We start from the raw sequence: 19,241 nt of genomic DNA on the forward strand, positions 1-19,241 counted from the left end.
ACAAGCTGAAATGACAACAGTCATTTCAATGTAATGCAATGCAAAACTGGAGAACAGTAGACTGGAGAACAGTAGAAATCAGTAGAGTGAGAGAAATAGGCCCTGATGTCCTCCAGCAGCCTAAGCCTATAGCAGCATAACTACAGATGTAGCTCAGGGTAACATGAGCCACTCTAACTATAAGCTTAAATTCTATTCTTGATTTAACAGGAAGCCAATGAAGGGAAGCTAAAATTGGAGAAATATGATCCCTCTTGTTGATTTTCATCAGAACTCTTGCTGCAGCATTTTGGATCAGCTGAAGACTTGAAACTGCATTTTGTGGACTTCCTGATAGTAAAGAATTACAATAGTCCAGCCTTGAAGTAACAAATGCATGGAATAGTTTTTCAGCATCACCCCTGGACAGAATGTTTCTAATTTTGGCGATATTCCTGAGGTGAAAAAAGGAAACTCTGGAAACCTGTTTAATATGGGATTTAAATGATATGTCTTGGTCGAAGACAACACCAAGATTTTTAACTTTATTTCCAGAGGCCAGAATGGATAGTACAGGTAAGAGTTGGTAAGAGTCTTTCAGGGAGAAATTAAAAAGAACCACACAAGGCAGTATTATCAGTCCTTTATTATTTTCAGTTATGATAAATGATGCACTTAGAAAATGAATTGGGTTGTTCATTGTTTGCTGATGACGAAGCTATTTGGAAACGTAGAAGGAATGTTAAATTTATTGTAGGGAAAGTCCAAAAAGCAATTCATAAGATTGAACAATGGTCTTACAAATGGAGTTTTAAATTTTCGGTAGATAAAACAAAAGTATTGCTTTTTACTCAGAAAAGAAATCAAGAAGTACAACTGAAGTTATATAATCAAGATTGTACTGTTCTCTCTATGTGTTTTGCTCTTGCGTGAACACAGATAAACAGCCAGCCAAACTCCTTATTCAAGAGGCAGGAAGTGAGCGGCTTGCTCCTTTATTATCTTCTTACACATTTAGTCAGCATTTCTGACTGCTTTGAATCCAGTGTAAAACTAGAAAAGAAAGATACAAAAAAATGGCTTAATAAACAGCCATGTAAATATCAGTATTAACGTATCAAAGTATCAGCTGCTTAATATTAACTCAACAGGTATTTTCACAGCCGGCTAGAAAAGCGGCAAATTAGCAAGTAAACACACACACTCTGCTGTCACACAGACCACGACATTTTACCGTTGCTTTTATACACAAAATAACCATAAAAGATATTAACATATCTTATCGAATCTGTAAACAATGAGCAACACTTACAACCATTGCTTTCGGAGAGATTAACTGCATTGTTGCTGCCCTGAGACGATGCACACACGCTCTCTTCCTCTTGTTTGCGTCTTTACTTCCTACTTCCGGTTCAGAAGATTTTCAACATAAAAGCACCGCAAATTCATTTAAAACAAAGAACGGTATATTAACATTTCAAAGTAGTTTTTAAATGTCTTTTAAACATATTAAACATATTCAGGGCACAACAAAGATCTAGAGAGAGTAAAGCAATTTAAATTCTTAGGAGTATGGTTTGGTAAAAAAAACTATCCTGGAAAGTGCACATAGATAAGGTTATTGAAAAATGTAAAAGGATACTTAATATATTGAGATGTTTAGTTGGCTATGAATGTTACATTCCTGCAGTGAAAAAGAAAGGGTTCATAATAAGGTTGGACAATTATTCAGAAAGCTACAGAATTAGGATTAAATCATTTAAATATTAGTCCAACAGTACCATTATCAATAACACCACCATGGATTTTACCTGAAACAATAGTAGATTTAACAATATTGGAAAAGAAAAATAAAGATAAAATGTATATGTGTAATTCTATAATAGTGGAGGAATATATAGAACAGTTTTATAATAATGTAAAAATGTATACGGATGCATCAAAAAAGCAATTACGACAAACTGGAGTAGGTGTAATAATTCCAGAGTTTAAACTGCATATAGGGAAGAAATTAAATGAAGGAATATCTGTTTATACGGCAGAAATGATTGCATTATTAGTTGCTGTAGAATGGATTGAGGAAGTGAGACCATTAAGAGCTGTCATATGTTCAGATTCAAGTTCATCATTGATCAGTTTAAAAAGAAATCATTCAGAAAGCCGTCCAGATATCTTATTAGTAATTCAACAAATATTATATCATATTCAGATGATGGGGTTATCAGCTGTGTTTCTTTGGGTTCCTGCACATATAGGAGTGAAAGGTAATTAAATGGCTGATAAGAAAGCTAAACAGTCGATGAATAAAAGTAAGAGTGATTAAGAATAGACATGGGTAAATCAGAGGTTCAAAGTATTATGCTGCCATCTTGTGGTCAAAAATAATACCCGTTTTTATGACAAAATGACATCTTTGATGAAAATTAATTGACTTTCTTTAGGGTTTACACAATTGGTCCAAGAGACTTTTTTGTAGGGACTGAGAAGTTACATCTGCTTACCGAATTTCATAATTCTCAGACAAAGCAAGGCTTGGGGCTTACTGATTTAATGCGTTTTTAATGGTTTTCCACAAACCTGATTTTTGCAATGCGACAGCTCAGGCAAATATGCATATTTCATAAAACCTTTGATAACTTTTAACCCTCAAGGACTCATCTCCACGCTGAAAAAATTTGAAAGTGATAACTTAAAATGCCTAGGACTAGTTCGTTAAAGTTCGAGGCAAAAACCGTCAATATTTTACCCTTTGACCCAAAATGGCAGGCTTCCTGTGGGTTTTAGAGCATACCCACAATAGACTTTTTTTCATAACTTTAAAAAAGCTACCTAGGTAAAAAATTTCAGCTTTCTACGTGTTACGGTTTGGCCCAACTCACTCTAGTTGGCGCTGTTGAGCGGGTTTGCCACGCCCGCTTTCAATTACACTAAAATCATGCGATTTCTCACGGGGGACAATTTTGGGCAAAGTTTGGTGAGTTTTCATGCATGTTTAGGCCTCCAAAAAGCCGTTTCAAAAGTCCCAAGAATAAATAATAATAATAATAATAATAATAATAATAATAATAAAATCTGCAGTTACAATAGGCCTTCGCAGCGCTTAGCTGCTCGGGCCTAATTAAAACCGCAAGCGGTGATGAGCGGCCCTCGCAGCAAAGCGCCGCTCTGGCCTATTGGCCACCGCTGGGATTTGCGCACCGCCGGCCGCCCGCCACCGCAGATGCTGTCACGCATTTTGCCCGCCCGTCCACTGGGCGATTCACACGAACGTATTCGGCAGCGCTCCCCCACGACTCACAAAAAATCTGGTGCAGATCGCTCGATGCAGCGAGGAGATACAGCCGTTGAATAATGAAAATGCATTTGGCCACCGGACCGGACTAAATCGTTCGGCGGGCCGAATTCGGCCCGCGGGCCGTAGCTTTGACACCCCTGGTTTAAACATTAGTATACCAATTTAATCAAAGGTATCTTACTAGCTGTTAATCCAGCTTAATGTGAAAAGTTAACAAAACCATTTTAGTTTTTTAAAGTTACTTGCTATTTCATGTGTCTAAGGGTTTTGTTTCTTGCATTAAGACAGGTTTTATGAAAGTTTAACATCTAAATTGGTGGATACACACCCAAAAGTAGTGTAAAAGTTACACTTTAGCAATTGGACTATTGCCAAAGGAACACTTTAGCAATATCGCGGGGGTAGTAGCTTTATAAAGGAGGCCCAGACATCCCTCTCCCCAGCCACTTGGGCCAGCTCCTCCGGGGGAATCCCAAGGCGTTCCCAGGCCAGCAGGGAGACATAGTCCCTCCAGCGTGTCCTGGGTCTTCCCCTGGGCCTCCTCCCGGTGGGACGTGCCCAGAACACCTCACCAGGGAGGCATCCAGGAGGCATCCTATCCAGATGCACAAGCCACTCAACTGGCTCCTCTCGACGTGAAGAAGCAGTGGCTCTACTCTGAGTCCTCCCCAGATGACTGGGCTCCTCACCTTATCTCTAAGGGAGAGCTCACACACACTATGGAGAAAACTCATTTCGGGATCTTGTACCCGGGATCTCGTTCTTTCGGTCACGACCCAAAGCTCGTGACCATAGATGAGGGTAGGAACGTAGATCGACCGGTAAATCGAGAGCTTCGCCTTTTGGCTCAGCTCTCTCTTCACCACAACGGATCGGTACAGCGCCCGCTTCACAGCAGACGCTGCACCAATCCGCCTGTCGATCTCCCGCTCCATCGTCCCCTCATTCATGAACAAGACCCCAAGAAACTTGAACTTCTCCACTAGAAGCTGGCTCTTTGGACTTTCCTTTTTTAAAAAGCTTCTAGTTAGAGTGGCTCATGTTACCCTGAGCTACCTCTATAGTTATGCTGCTATACGTTTAGGCTACTGCAGGACATCAGAATCTATTGTTCTTCAATTTTGAATGACTGTTGTCATTTCAGCTTTTAACTTTTTGAGTTTTCTTTTTTCTTCATAGTAGGTACACGTTCTGTTAGCTGTGGCATCATCCAGGGAAGACAGATCACCTGCTACTACCATCTAATGTAGAACTTCTGTGCTTTTTTTGTCTCTCTTGTTGTGTCTCTGCTCTGTCTTCTGTAACCCCCAGTCTGTCGAGGCAGATGACCGTTCATACTGAGCCCGGTTCTGCTGGAGGTTTTCCTTCCCGTTATTGGGGAGTTTTTTTTCCCGCTGTTGCTTCATGCTTGCTCAGTAGGTAGGATTGCTGCAAAGCCATGGAAACAGTGTAGACGACTCTCCCTGTGGCTCTACGCTTCTTCAAGAGAGAATGCTACTTGTCAAGACTTTGATGCAATGAACTGGTTCCCTTATATAGGAATTTTTTTGACCAATGTGTATAATCTGACCCAATCTGTATAATCTGATTGATTTTGACTTTGTAAAGTGCCTTGAGATGACATATTTCATGAATTGGCGTTATATAAATAACATTGAATTGAATAATCTCTTTAGACCAAGTAAACTATCACATTTTATGAGACAGTTATCTCATTTTAAAGATATAATCATCTAACGTTATTACTCTTAGCAAGTTAAAGCTCCATAAAAATTTTAGACCAGCTTTTAGTTCCACTCTTTTATTATGCACGTCTAGGCTACCTATAAATATAAAGTATGGCAAGCCAAAAAACATTTTCAAGAAACAGCAATTTTAGTAATTGCCTTGCAATTTTATATCTAAGCATTAAAAATGATAATATTTTACCAATTTTCACAGCAAGATGGAAATAACAACTATCCAACATTTTAAGATTTTGTAAAAACTTTTTTCCTCTTTTACCTACCTTTTGAAATTAATACTTGTTTCTACTTCTCCAAAATTATACTTCAAGAAAACTAATGTGCTGTCCTGGGGCCATATGCAGCTAGACAGCTGGGACAAAAGTTCCCCACACAAAGCTTCCTTTTCTTGCGTTCTCTGAATAACCTTTATCCACAAATCTGGCTTTAAACATTGTTTTTGTAAAAAGACAAATATTTTCCAAGGCAGAAGCGTGTAGAACAAATTCAACTTCAACATTAGCAGTTTCCCTAGCTTCATCGCTGAAAAGCAGCTTTTACCAGAGCAAAATACGTCAAAGATCTTTTTTTAAGGTAAGAGCACTCACTATCTCACGTAATTCACATAGAGATCTAACAAAGTTGTGATGTCTCACTCTGATTAAATATGAACCCAAAACGTTTCTAACTGTTTTTACCATGGATTTCCTCTGACTAATAATTAATTTATATCTTATTTATGTAATGTATTCACGACATGAATTCCTTGCTGTCTTAACAAAAGGCAGAACAACTATAACGTTACTTTCTATAATTATTACAGGTTCTGCTGAGATGTCAAATTCTGGAGAGTGCTTAGACACCCTGACACACAAATATGGATTAACTTCATTTCATGTGCACTCATGAACTTGTTTTAGTTGATTTAGTTTTCTTGATGTACTGTAGAGCGTGATGAGGTCTGTTGTGGTATTGTGTGCACTGGATTGAGGGGACAGTTGGTGTTGTCTGTCAAACCCAATCTTCTTAAGCTGCAAATTCAGTAAAGTTACAAGTTTTCTTGCAACCTCTCATATGGAACTAGTCTAAAAAATAAATAAACTGATAATTAGAAGATCAGTTTGTACATCCACACCAACTCTAGAACCAAAGCCGTATTCAGCTGGAACTTATCCTGACAAAATGTCCCAATTCAGTCAAATAAACTCCAAAAGCTTAGAGGAGATCATTCAGCAGCTAAGTTCCTCCTCATGCTGTCTTGATGCTCTACCTACAGTTTTCCTTAAGAAAGTTTTACCTGTCATAGCGTCTGATTTGACTCAGATAATAAACACGTCCCTTCTGTCAGGTGTTTCCCCCCAGTCCCTAAAACAGCAATTATCAAACCATTGATAAAAAAGAACAATTTAGACAAACTACTACTCCAGAACTACAGGCCCATCTCAAAGCTCCCCTTTATCAGTAAGATTATTGAAAAAGCTGTGTTTCAACAATTAAACACCTTCTTAACAACGACCAGCCGCTTTGACGTTTTCCAGTCTGGCTTCCGTGCTCACCACAGTACAGAGACCGCCCTTATCAAGGTGTTTAATGACATCCATATAAATACAGACTGTGGAAGAACCACCGTGCTGGTACTATTGGACCTTAGTGCAGCATTTGATACTGTTGATCACTGCATTCTGTCAGAGCGCCTGGAGAACTGGGTCGGTCTCTCTGCTACAGCTCTCCACTGGTTTAAATCCTACTTAAAGGACAGGGACTTTTTTGTATCAGTAGGTAACTTTACATCGAAGATTACAAAAACCACATGTGGGGTTCCCCAAGGGGCGATCCTGGGTCCCCTCCTATTCAATATCTACATGCTCCTCTAGCTCAGATCATAAGAAATAACAACATCAACCACCATAACTATGCAGACGACACACAGCTCTACATCACCATGTCACCAGGTGACTATGAACCAGTTCAAGCACTGAGTAAATGCCTAGAAGAAATCAATACGTGGATGTGCCAAAATTTTCTTCAGTTGAATAAAAACAAAACAGAAGTAATAATTTTTGGACCAATAGAGGAGAGATCAAAGGTTAGCACACAGCTTCAGTCGCTTCAGCTAGGAACCACTGATGAGGCCCGAAATCTGGGAGTAGTAATGTTCTCAGACCTGAACCTCCAAAAGCATCTAAAGACAGTTACAAGGTCAGCTTTCTATCACCTGAAGAACATTTCCAGGATTAAAGGACTAATGTCTCAGCAGGATCTGGAAAAACTAATCCATGCATTTATAATTAGTAGAATTGATTACTGCAACGGTGTTTTTACAGGTCTGCCTAAAAAGTCCATGCATTTATAATTAGTAGAATTGATTACTGCAACGGTGTTTTTACAGGTCTGCCTAAAAAGTGGATCAGACAGCTGCAGCTGATCCAGAACGCTGTTGCCCACGTCCTCACTAAGACTAAGAAAGTAGAGCACATCACCCCAGTCCTTCCATGGCTCCCTGTATATCAGAGAATAGACTTTAAAAACTTCTGTTCGTCTATAAATCCCTGAATGGCTTAGCACCTAAATACATCAGACTTGTTATCCGTGTATCAACCATCCAGACCATTAAGGTCTTCTGGCTCTAGCCTACTCTGCATACCTAGAACCAGAACTAAACAAGGAGAAGCAGCATTTAGTTCCTATGCTCCACTGATCTGGAACAAACTTCCAGAAAATTGTAAAGGTGTGGAAAGCCTGATTTCCTTTAAATCAAGATTAAAATCACATTTGTTTAGGATTGCCTTCAACTGTTCTAGTTAACTGAATCACCACTTTTTTGTTCTTTTTTCTATCTACATTTTATCCCTACTTGCTTTTATTCTGTTTTATTTTACTATATTTTAATCATGTAAAGCACTTTGCATTGTCTTTGTACTGAATTGTGCTATATAAATAAATTTGCCTTGCCTTGCCTTACTGAACAAGACAACTTGGTTTGTGGTTTATTTGTGGTCTCTTGCTGCCACCTGGTGGACAGGTTTGAGCAAATAATGCTGTCAAAAGATTAAAAATATATGGTTTGATGTGACTTCCCCACGCCACCATGCCGCCCTGCTCCATGGAATCCACTTGGGGCTGGAATCCACAACACACCAATATGTCTTCTGTCTCTTGACACAGTTTCATGTTGATTAGCTCAGAGGGGTAACATAGCGACCGCTTACAACAAAACATGACACTTCCTGTTGTCAGGGGGCGTGGCCTAAGCAATGTCATCATTTGACCATTGGATATTAAAGAAGACCTAGTGGTGATCAACTACTGAAAGTTTGGTGGCTCTGTGAGTTTTTGTGTATGAAATATAACAGTTTTGTGTTTCATGGCGAGTAGGTGAACTTTGACCCCTGCCAATGCCCCTTCAGCATGCTCAAAAACTCACCGTTTTGATAACTTTTAATTGGCCATGCCTTATGATCAGACTGACCGAGTTTCAAGCCGCTCGCTCAAAATCCCTAGGAGGAGTTCGATCAAATACCAATGCTGTAAATGTCAAAAATCGGGTCAAAATCAGACCTTCAATCTAAAATGGCCGACTTCCTGTGATATTTGCACTATGACATTAATTGTAAATTCTGAGCGTCTTGGTGAGCTCTACCACTGTACCAAATCTCATGTCTCTACGACGAAGTAAGTGAATAGCAAAGGGTCCTTTGAAAATTTCTAGGTGGCGCCGTTGAGGCATTTTTCTTTTGATTTTTGTGACGACCTTAAAATCCAAAATTTTTAAACAGTCTTCTTGCATCCGCCAAGTTTGGTGAGTTTTTGAAAATGGTAAGGCCCCCAAAAAGGCCCCTCTTTAGGGGGGCAGAATAATAATAATAAGAAACAACACAGATACAATAGGCCTTCGCAGCGCTTAGCTGCTCGGGCCTAATTAAAACCGCAAGCGGTGATGAGCGGCCCTCGCAGCAAAGCGCCGCTCCGGCCTTGGCCACCGCTGGGATTTGCGCACCGCCGGCCGCCCGCCACCGCAGATGCTGTCACGCATTTTGCCCGCCCGTCCACTGGGCGATTTACACGAACGTGTTCGGCAGCGCTCCCCCACGACTCACAAAAAATCTGGTGCAGATTCACCACAACGGACCGGTATAGCGCCCGCTTCACAGCAGACGCCGCACCAATCCGCCTGTCGATCTCCCGCTCCATCTTCCCCTCATTCGTGAACAAGACCCCAAGATACTTGAACTTCTCCACTAGAAGCTGGCCCTTGGGACTTTCCTTTTTTAAAAAGCTTATAGTTAGAGTGGCTCATGTTACCCTGAGCTACCTCTATAGTTATGCTGCTATAGGTTTAGGCTACTGCAGGACATCAGGGTCTATTGTTCTTCAATTTTGAATGACTGTTGTAATTTCAGCTTTTAACTTTTTGATTTTTCTTTTTTCTTCATAGTAGGCACACCTGGTCTGGCGTTCTGTTAGCTGTGGCTTCATCCAGGGAAGACAGATCACCCGCTACTACCATCTAATGTAGAACTTCTGTGCTTTTTTTGTCTCTCTTGTGTCTCTGCTCTGTCTTCTGTAACCCCCAGTCTGTCGAGGCAGATGACCGTTCATACTGAGCCCGGTTCTGCTGGAGGTTTTTCCTTCCCGTTAATGGGGAGTTTTTTTTTCCTGCTGTCGCTTCATGCTTGCTCAGTAGGTAGGATTGCTGCAAAGCCATGGACAATGCAGACGACTCTCCCTGTGGCTCTACGCTTCTTCAAGAGAGAATGCTACTTGTCAAGACTTTGATGCAATGAACTGGTTCCCTTATATAGGAATTTTTGTGTATAATCTGACCCAATCTGTATAATCTGATTGATTTTGACGTTGTAAAGTGCCTTGAGATGACATATTTCATGAATTGTCGCTATATAAATAACATTGAATTGCATCATCTCTTCAGACCAAATAAACTATCACATTTTTTTGAGACAGTTATCTCATTTTAAAGATATAATCATCTAACAGTATTACTCTTAGCAAGTTAAAGCTCCATAATAATTTTAGACCAGGTTTTAGTTCCACTCTTTTATTATGCACATCTAGGCTACCTATAAATATAAAGTATGGTATGCCAAAAAACATTTTCAACAAAAGGCAATTTTAGTAATGGCCTTGCGATTTTATATCTAAGCATTAAAAATGATAATATTTCACTAATTTTCACAGCAAGATGGAAATAACAACTATCCAACATTTTAAGATTTTGTAAAAACTTTTTTCCTTTTTTACCTACCTTTTGAAATTAATACTTGTTTCTACTTCTCCAAAATTAAACTTCAAGAAAACTATTGTGCTGTCCTGGGGCCATATGCAGCTAGACAGCTAGGACAAAAGTTCCCCACAAAAGCTTCCTTTTCTTGCATTCTCTGAATAACCTTTGTTCCCAAATCTGGCTTTAAAACATTCTTTTTGTAAAAAGACGAATATTTTTCCAAGGCAGAAGCGTGTAGAACAAATTCAACTTCAACATTAGCAGTTTCCCTAGCTTCATCGCTGAAAAGCAGCTTTTAACCGGAGCAAAATACGTCAAAGATCTTTTTTTAAGGTGAGAGCACTCACTATCTCACGTAATTCACATAGAGATCTAACAAAGTTGTGATGTCTCACTCTGATTAAATATGAACCCAAAACTTTTCTAACTGTTTTTGCCTTGGATTTCCTCTGACTAAGAATTATTATCTTATTTATGTAATGTATTCACGACATGAATTGCCTGTAAAAGCCATGGACAATAAAACAAGACACTTCCTGTTGTCAGGGGGCGTGGCCTAAGTGATGTCATCATTTGACCATTGGATATTGTAGAAGACCCGATGATGATCAATCACAGAAAGTTTGGTGCCTCTGTGTGTTTCTGTGTAGGAGATATAGCAGTTTTTCCTGTTGTCAGGGGGCGTGGCCTAAGTGATGTCATCATTTGACCATTGGATATTGTAGAAGACCCGATGATGATCAATCACAGAAAGTTTGGTGCCTCTGTGTGTTTCTGTGTAGGAGATATAGCAGTTTTTCCTGTTGTCAGGGGGCGTGGCCTAAGTGATGTCATCATTTGTCCATTGGATATTGTAGAAGACCCGATGATGATCAATCAGAAAGTTTGGTGCCTCTGTGTCTTTCTGTGTAGGAGATATAGCAGTTTTTCCTGTTGTCAGGGGGCGTGGCCTAAGTGATGTCATCATTTGACCATTGGATATTGTAGAAGACTCGATGATGATCAATCACAGAAAGTTTGGTGCCTCTGTGTGTTTCTGTGTAGGAGATATAACAGTTTTTCCTGTTGTCAGGGGGCGTGGCCTAAGTGATATCATCATTTGACCATTGGATATTGTAGAAGACCCGATGATGAACAATCACAGAAAGTTTGGTGCCTCTGTGTGTTTCTGTGTAGGAGATATAACAGTTTTTCCTGTTGTCAGGGGGCATGGCCTAAGTGATGTCATCATTTGACCATTGGATAAAGTTTGGTGCCTCTGTGTCTTTCTGTGTAGGAGATATAGCAGTTTTTCCTGTTGTCAGGGGGCGTGGCCTAAGTGATGTCATCATTTGACCATTGGATATTGTAGAAGACCAGATGATGATCAATCACAGAAAGTTTGGTGCCTCTGTGTGTTTCTGTGTAGGAGATATAACAGTTTTTCCTGTTGTCAGGGGGCGTGGCCTAAGTGATGTCATCATTTGACCATTGGATATTGCAGAAGACCTGATGATGATCAATCACAGAAAGTTTGGTGCCTTTGTGTGTTTCTGTGTAGGAGATATGGCAGTTTTTCCTGTTGTCAGGGGGCGTGGCCTAAGTGATGTCATCATTTGACCATTGGATATTGTAGAAGACCCGATGATGATCAATCACAGAAAGTTTGGTGCCTCTGTGTGTTTCTGTGTAGGAGATATAACAGTTTTTCCTGTTGTCAGGGGGCGTGGCCTAAGTGATGTCATCATTTGACCATTGGATATTGTAGAAGACCCGATGATGATCAATCACAGAAAGTTTGGTGCCTCTGTGTGTTTCTGTGTAGGAGATATAACAGTTTTCTGTTTTGTGGCGAGTAGGTGAACTTTGACCCCTGCTAACGCCCCTTCAACATGCTCAAAAACTCACCGTTTTGATAACTTTTAATTGGCCATGCCTTATGATCAGACTGACCGAGTTTCAAGCCGCTCGCTCGAAATCCCTAGGACGAGTTCGATCAAATACCAATGCTGTAAACGTAAAAAATGAGGTAAAATTACGACCTTCAATCTAAAATGGCCGACTTCCTGTGATATTTGCACTATGACGTTTATTGTAAATTCTGAGCGTCTTGCTTAGATCTACAACTGTACAAAATTTCATTAATCTACGATGAAGTAAGTGAATAGCAAAGGGTCCTTTGAAAATTTCTAGGTGGCGCCGTTGAGGCATTTTTCTTTAGATTTTTGTGACGACCTTAAAATACAAAATTTTTAAACAGTCACCATGCATCTGCAAAGTTTGGTGAGTTTTTGAATATGATAAAGCCCCCAAAAAGGCCCCTCTTTAGGGGGGCAGAATAAAAATAATAATAATAATTAAAGCCGCAAGCGGCATCGAGCGGCCCTCGCAGCCAAGCGCCGCTCCGGCCTTGGCCACCGCTGGGATTTGCGCACCGCCGGCCGCCCGCCAGGATCTCGTTCATGTTGATTAGCTCAGAGGGGTAACATAGCGACTGCTAACAATAAAACATGACACTTCCTGTTGTCAGGGGGCGTGGTCTAAGTGATGTCATGATTTGACAATTGGATATTGTAGAAGACCCGATGATGATCAATCAGAAAGTTTGGTGCCTCTGTGTCTTTCTGTGTAGGAGATATAGCAGTTTTTCCTGTTGTCAGGGGGCGTGGCCTAAGTGATGTCATCATTTGACCATTGGATATTGTAGAAGACTCGATGATGATCAATCACAGAAAGTTTGGTGCCTCTGTGTGTTTCTGTGTAGGAGATATAACAGTTTTTCCTGTTGTCAGGGGGCGTGGCCTAAGTGATATCATCATTTGACCATTGGATATTGTAGAAGACCCGATGATGAACAATCACAGAAAGTTTGGTGCCTCTGTGTGTTTCTGTGTAGGAGATATAACAGTTTTTCCTGTTGTCAGGGGGCATGGCCTAAGTGATGTCATCATTTGACCATTGGATAAAGTTTGGTGCCTCTGTGTCTTTCTGTGTAGGAGATATAGCAGTTTTTCCTGTTGTCAGGGGGCGTGGCCTAAGTGATGTCATCATTTGACCATTGGATATTGTAGAAGACCCGATGATGATCAATCACAGAAAGTTTGGTGCCTCTGTGTGTTTCTGTGTAGGAGATATAACAGTTTTTCCTGTTGTCAGGGGGCGTGGCCTAAGTGATGTCATCATTTGACCATTGGATATTGCAGAAGACCTGATGATGATCAATCACAGAAAGTTTGGTGCCTTTGTGTGTTTCTGTGTAGGAGATATGGCAGTTTTTCCTGTTGTCAGGGGGCGTGGCCTAAGTGATGTCATCATTTGACCATTGGATATTGTAGAAGACCCGATGATGATCAATCACAGAAAGTTTGGTGCCTCTGTGTGTTTCTGTGTAGGAGATATAACAGTTTTTCCTGTTGTCAGGGGGCGTGGCCTAAGTGATGTCATCATTTGACCATTGGATATTGTAGAAGACGCGATGATGATCAATCACAGAAAGTTTGGTGCCTCTGTGTGTTTCTGTGTAGGAGATATAACAGTTTTCTGTTTTGTGGCGAGTAGGTGAACTTTGACCCCTGCTAACGCCCCTTCAACATGCTCAAAAACTCACCGTTTTGATAACTTTTAATTGGCCATGCCTTATGATCAGACTGACCGAGTTTCAAGCCGCTCGCTCGAAATCCCTAGGACGAGTTCGATCAAATACCAATGCTGTAAACGTCAAAAATGAGGTCAAATTACGACTTTCAATCTAAAATGGCCGACTTCCTGTGATATTTGCACTATGACGTTAATTGTAAATTCTGAGCATCTTGCTTAGATCTACAACTGTACAAAATTTCATTACTCTACGATGAAGTAAGTGAATAGCAAAGGGTCCTTTGAAAATTTCTAGGTGGCGCCGTTGAGGCATTTTTCTTTTGATTTTTGTGACGACCTTAAAACTCAAAATTTTTAAACAGTCTTCTTGCATCCGCCAAGTTTGGTGAGTTTTTGAAAATGGTAAGGCCCCCAAAAAGGCCCCTCTTTAGGGGGGCAGAATAATAATAATAAGAAACAACACAGATACAATAGGCCTTCGCAGCGCTTAGCTGCTCGGGCCTAATAAGAAACAACACAGAAACAATAGGCCTTCGCAGCGCTTCGCTGCTCGGGCCTAAATAGAGCATGTATGTCGTCAATCACATCTATTGACACCCCTGGGATATGCATGTAAAAATCCCTAAAATAAATCAATCTCTTATTGTAGTACCATAATGCTGCATCAAAGTTTTAGAAAAAGGCTAACTATTAATTAGAGTACATTTATCCAGGGTAGAAAAAAAAATATCACGGTAATAAACAATTGTTTTTTATCAAAACATCTGATGCTGCAGCTGTCCTTTTATAACAGGCATGTCCCTCTCCGGTCCTTAAGGGCTGGTCTACTGCATGTCTCATATTTGTCCCTGCTCCAACACATCAACGTCTGTCATCAACATCTGCAAAGGCTTACTAGGTAACCACTCATTAGATTCAGTGGTGTTTAACCAGGACAACACCTAAAACATTGTTTTACAATGAACGTAACTAAAACCATTTTTTTTTAAAATGTATCCTTCACTTTTTAAAGTTGATCAGTTTCTGCAAGTTCCTTACTAGTTATCCTTCATTCCTAGCTGTATAAATATATTAAAGGCCTGTATTTTCCATGGGCCATTAGGATGGAAAAGAACCCAATGCTATTTTTCTGCCTAGCCCAGCAAGCACAGTGGTAAACGATGTAAAGGAAATCTCCAAACTTCCCTAGAGGACTGTAGGAAAGAGTCCCATCTCGAGGTCACCAAATAAATCACAATATCAGCCATAAAACTGCATCTACATGCTAACCAGTTGTTTTCTAGGAATGTCATGAAATATTATGTCCTGTCCTACCAATAAAAAAATTAAAATGTATGGTGTTGGCTAAACTCTTCATGCTGTTAAGCCTGGTGGGGGATCTGTGTTGCCTTGGGCCAATTTCTCCTCCAAAGGTCGTGGGAAATAGAAAATGAGTCTTCATTGGGTTTTCAATAGACCACTGATCAAAAACATACTGTATGAACAAAATAGAATCACCAGACCTTAAATCAACCTACTTCTGTAGTAATTTCAGTTCTACGAACCGAATTCTATAGAAAACCTGTGGAGTAAGCTGAAGAGAAAAGTGCATAAAGGAGGACTGAGAAATCTGGTTGGTTTAGAGCATGTGTGTCAAACTCAAGGCCCGCGGGCCGGATTCTGCCCGTCAAGAGAATTTATCCGGTCCTTAAGAGACAAAATAGGCATATCATGTCATAAATAGAGGCATATATCCTATTAAATTGTATACAGTGGTTAAAACTGTGCCTCCTGTGTAGTAACAGCATCCTGCCTCTAGATGTCAGTTTTTCCACAACGCATTAAAACAACCCAGACATGTCAAAAAAAGAGAAAAGGTGATACAGAATGCTGAGTTTAAAGTGCAACCTCCCCCCCAACATCAACTTGTGTTTAGCAGATAAACTATAGAAACTGAGGGTGCTACCTTTATGTTACTGTGTTTTATATTTCTATGTGAACTGAAATAAAATTCTGAAATCAAAAGTACCATCTATACTCGTGTAAACAGCCCTTTTAATGAGATCCTTCTCTCTGTATGCTCTCACCTTTATAAATACTACAGGAGAAGATTAACTATCGTCCTACTGGCAAAGGTGATCATACTAAAAATTGTATCATTGGTGATGTTATTAAAAAATGTAATCCATTCACACGTGTTTTCCCCTCTTTATAAATGTACAGGATTTTGAATTTTATAGTTGGATTCCATTTCCGCAGTGAGACTATGCTGCTTCACAGAAAACGTGTATCTAATTGAATTCAAAGCTTTTTACACATCTTAACTAAGGTGCTAATAAATGTTCCTCTTCACACCACACAAAGAAGAAATGAAGAATTGTCCAAATGAAACCTGTACATATCCTTGTGAACATAAAAAAGAGCATCTTTTAATATAGAAAAATGGGACAAAACACTTTAGATTGGTAATAAAAACTTAAACTAAAACGGCAGCTTTAAATGTTACCTTTTTTTGGCCTTCTTGGACAAGCGTTTTTTAATATATATATATATATATATATATATATATATATATATATATATATATATATATATATATATTACACCATATGTGTGTTTTTAAAATAAAGACACGGGCAGCATTTTCGCATGTGTGTATGTTTGTCTGTCTGATGAAAAAATAGAGTGCTACAAAACAGAACAAAAACCTCGGACAAAAGACCAATAACAAAAAATAATATTTGTTAGCAAGCCCATTGTTGTTTGGAAGCCAGGTTTGTTCGGCAAAATAATGATAATAGCAATAAAACAATAATAATAACAAAGCAATAATAATAATAATAATAATAATACTCGACTAGGTGCAGCTTTCAGCCCTAAAGAACAATTTGTATTAAGTAGAACGTTTCTGTAATGGCAAGGATGACAAGCTCTTACCTGTGTAGAGGGAGATGTACGCTGAGTCGATCACCTCATATTTCAGACCTGGGAGGAACGGTCGCCACTGTGTCGGACAAACAAAGTGAGAGAAAGGCAGCTGTGTAAGACAACCTTAAATGCCAACATGTGGAACAGAAAACTGTCAACAGGAATCACTCATGCCACTTTGTCAGCCAAGTGGCATTCTCCGTGTTACTGAGCGTCGGAACATCACAGAGTTGGGCTGATGCTGGGTTTTTTCCGCAAATACACTCACTCTGGGAGAACAGAGACAGCAAAGTGATACGATTTGCAGAAACAGAGCACGATCTGTCGCTTTAAAGAGGTGGGGAAGGGAGTAAACAAGGGGGGGGGGGGGGACGAAAACAGGCTGTGAACAAAACAAGAACATGAAAAAAGATGACAAAGAGAGAGGAGGTGTAAAATATGAGAGGGAATCGACTAATGACCTGAAACAGAGAAGAATCGAGAGGAAGGAAGACAGACAGGCAACAATTCTCCTAAATAGATTTCACAATTACCTCGTCACTTCTACTTACCAAGGATGTAATCATGGGAGACAGGTCATTTTCCAACCCTTCCTTAGAGAATACAAATATAAACACCCACCTCAGACCCTATGCAAATACCCCCGCAGCAGGGTTTGTGCACGGCCGGCACACACACACCCTCCTAGCTGGATGAGGTGGCGTTTCACACAAAGTGTCACCAACTTGCAACAATGAGCAACAGGTTGCGCAAAAAGTTTAAGTGAGTGGGTCACAGCCATGTTGATGCGCTGACACCAAGGCACCCATACGGTGCCCACAGAAGGATGCAAACATAGAAACATCAAACAAGGACACAGGAGCAACACCGTGCTGGGTAGCAGCAGGGAGCGCCTCAGCAGGGCACCAAAGACTTCCCCGTTTTCTCATTATTTCTGTGCCATTGTCTAGAAAGGCGAGGCGGTAAAGTCAAAAGAGGACATAAAGTCATGGCAGCATGACTTTGAAAAGGTTTGCTTTCACCCAACTGACACGACAACACAAGTGTTGTGACTCAGAAACAGTTTAAGGGAGTTCAGCTGTCACTCAGTCCTACGTCATAGGTCAAACTAAACTAAACGTCTACGGCGGCTATTATTGTTTTAAACAATTTGACGGTGAGACATCTGCATTCTGGTAAACACGACAAGCTTCCATCTTCTCTCTGTATATTAAATTAAGGAATTCTACTGTAATAATTTATAGCTTCCTTGGATTTCACAACCATGTCTATTTAATAAAAACAGCTTGCTGTTTACAGAGTTAGCTTACGTGTGCGCAGTGCAGTGAAAAAGTAATTTGCCTCCTTACAAGTTTTTTTTCTCACATTTTTCAGATCATAAACAGGATTTTAGCATCATATGAAGATAATTTGAAAAAGCACAGAACTGGCCAAAAACCATAAAAAGAATGCAGTTTGCAATGAGGATTTAATCTATTAGAAAAAAAAAGGGCTATCCTAAGCAAGATGGTCCTCTACTGCCATCAGTGTTAATGACAACGATTGTCTTATTCAATTCAATTCAATTTTATTTATATAGCGCCAATTCATGAAATATGTCATCTCAAGGCACTTTAAAAAGTCAAATTCAATCAGATTATACAGATTGGTCAAAAAGATTCCTCTCTAAGGAAACCCAGTAGATTGCATCAAGTCTTGACAAGCAGCATTTTACTCCTCCTGAAAGAGCGTAGAGCCACAGGGAGAGTCATCTGCATTGTCGATGGCTTTGCAGCAATCCCTCATTCTGAGCAAGCATGAAGCAACAGTGGAGAGGAAAACTCCCCTTTAACGGGAAGGATAAACCTCCAGCAGAACCAGGATCAGTGTGAACGGTCATCTGCCTCGACTGACTGGGTTATAGAAGACAGAGCAGAGACACAACAAGAGAGACAAACAAGCACAGAAGCACACATTGATGCAGTAATGTGTTCTACATTAGATGGTAGTAGCAGGTGATCTGTCTTCCAAGGATGACGTCACAGCTAACAGATCTAACAGTACCTACTTTGAAGAAAAAAATATATATAAAAAAATGACAGCACAAAATGTTAAAAGCTAAAATAACAACAAACAATGCAAATTGGAGAACAGTAGGAGAACTCAGCAGAGTGAGAGAAATATACCCTGATGTCCTCCAGCAGCCTAAACATATAGCAGCATAACTATAGGGTAACCTAAGGCCCTCTAACTATAAGCTTTGTCAAAAAGAAAAGTTTTAAGCCTAGTCTTAAAAGTAGACACAGTGTCTGCCTCACGGACCAAAACTGGGAGTTGGTACCAAGGATAGGAGCCTTATTCCCATAGGAAATTTGTGAGAAGAGCTGAAAGGGGGTGGACAAGCAAAAATGCCTTCAGATTGACTCGTCTAAACCAGGTTTGTCAGGAAGAATGGACCAAAACTATTGGAAACGATTTAGGAAGCTTGTGAAAAGATACCAGAACGTTTGATCCAAGTCATGCAGTTTGTTACTTGGGT

At 40.0% G+C, this 19,241-nt stretch overlaps 1 protein-coding gene across 1 annotated transcript in view; it reads right to left on the reverse strand.

Annotated features, from left to right (window-relative positions):
- b4galnt4a (beta-1,4-N-acetyl-galactosaminyl transferase 4a) overlaps nt 1-19,241 on the reverse strand; it is a 217,044-nt gene that overhangs the window by 21,230 nt on the left and 176,573 nt on the right. Inside the window, exon 9 of the mRNA XM_036151546.1 lies at nt 16,733-16,799. Coding sequence (XP_036007439.1) covers nt 16,733-16,799 — 67 coding nt within the window. The remainder of the gene's footprint in view (nt 1-16,732; nt 16,800-19,241) is intronic.

The sequence above is a fragment of the Fundulus heteroclitus genome, chromosome 2, assembly GCF_011125445.2.
Source record: "Fundulus heteroclitus isolate FHET01 chromosome 2, MU-UCD_Fhet_4.1, whole genome shotgun sequence".
In the NCBI taxonomy this organism is placed as follows: domain Eukaryota; kingdom Metazoa; phylum Chordata; class Actinopteri; order Cyprinodontiformes; family Fundulidae; genus Fundulus; species Fundulus heteroclitus.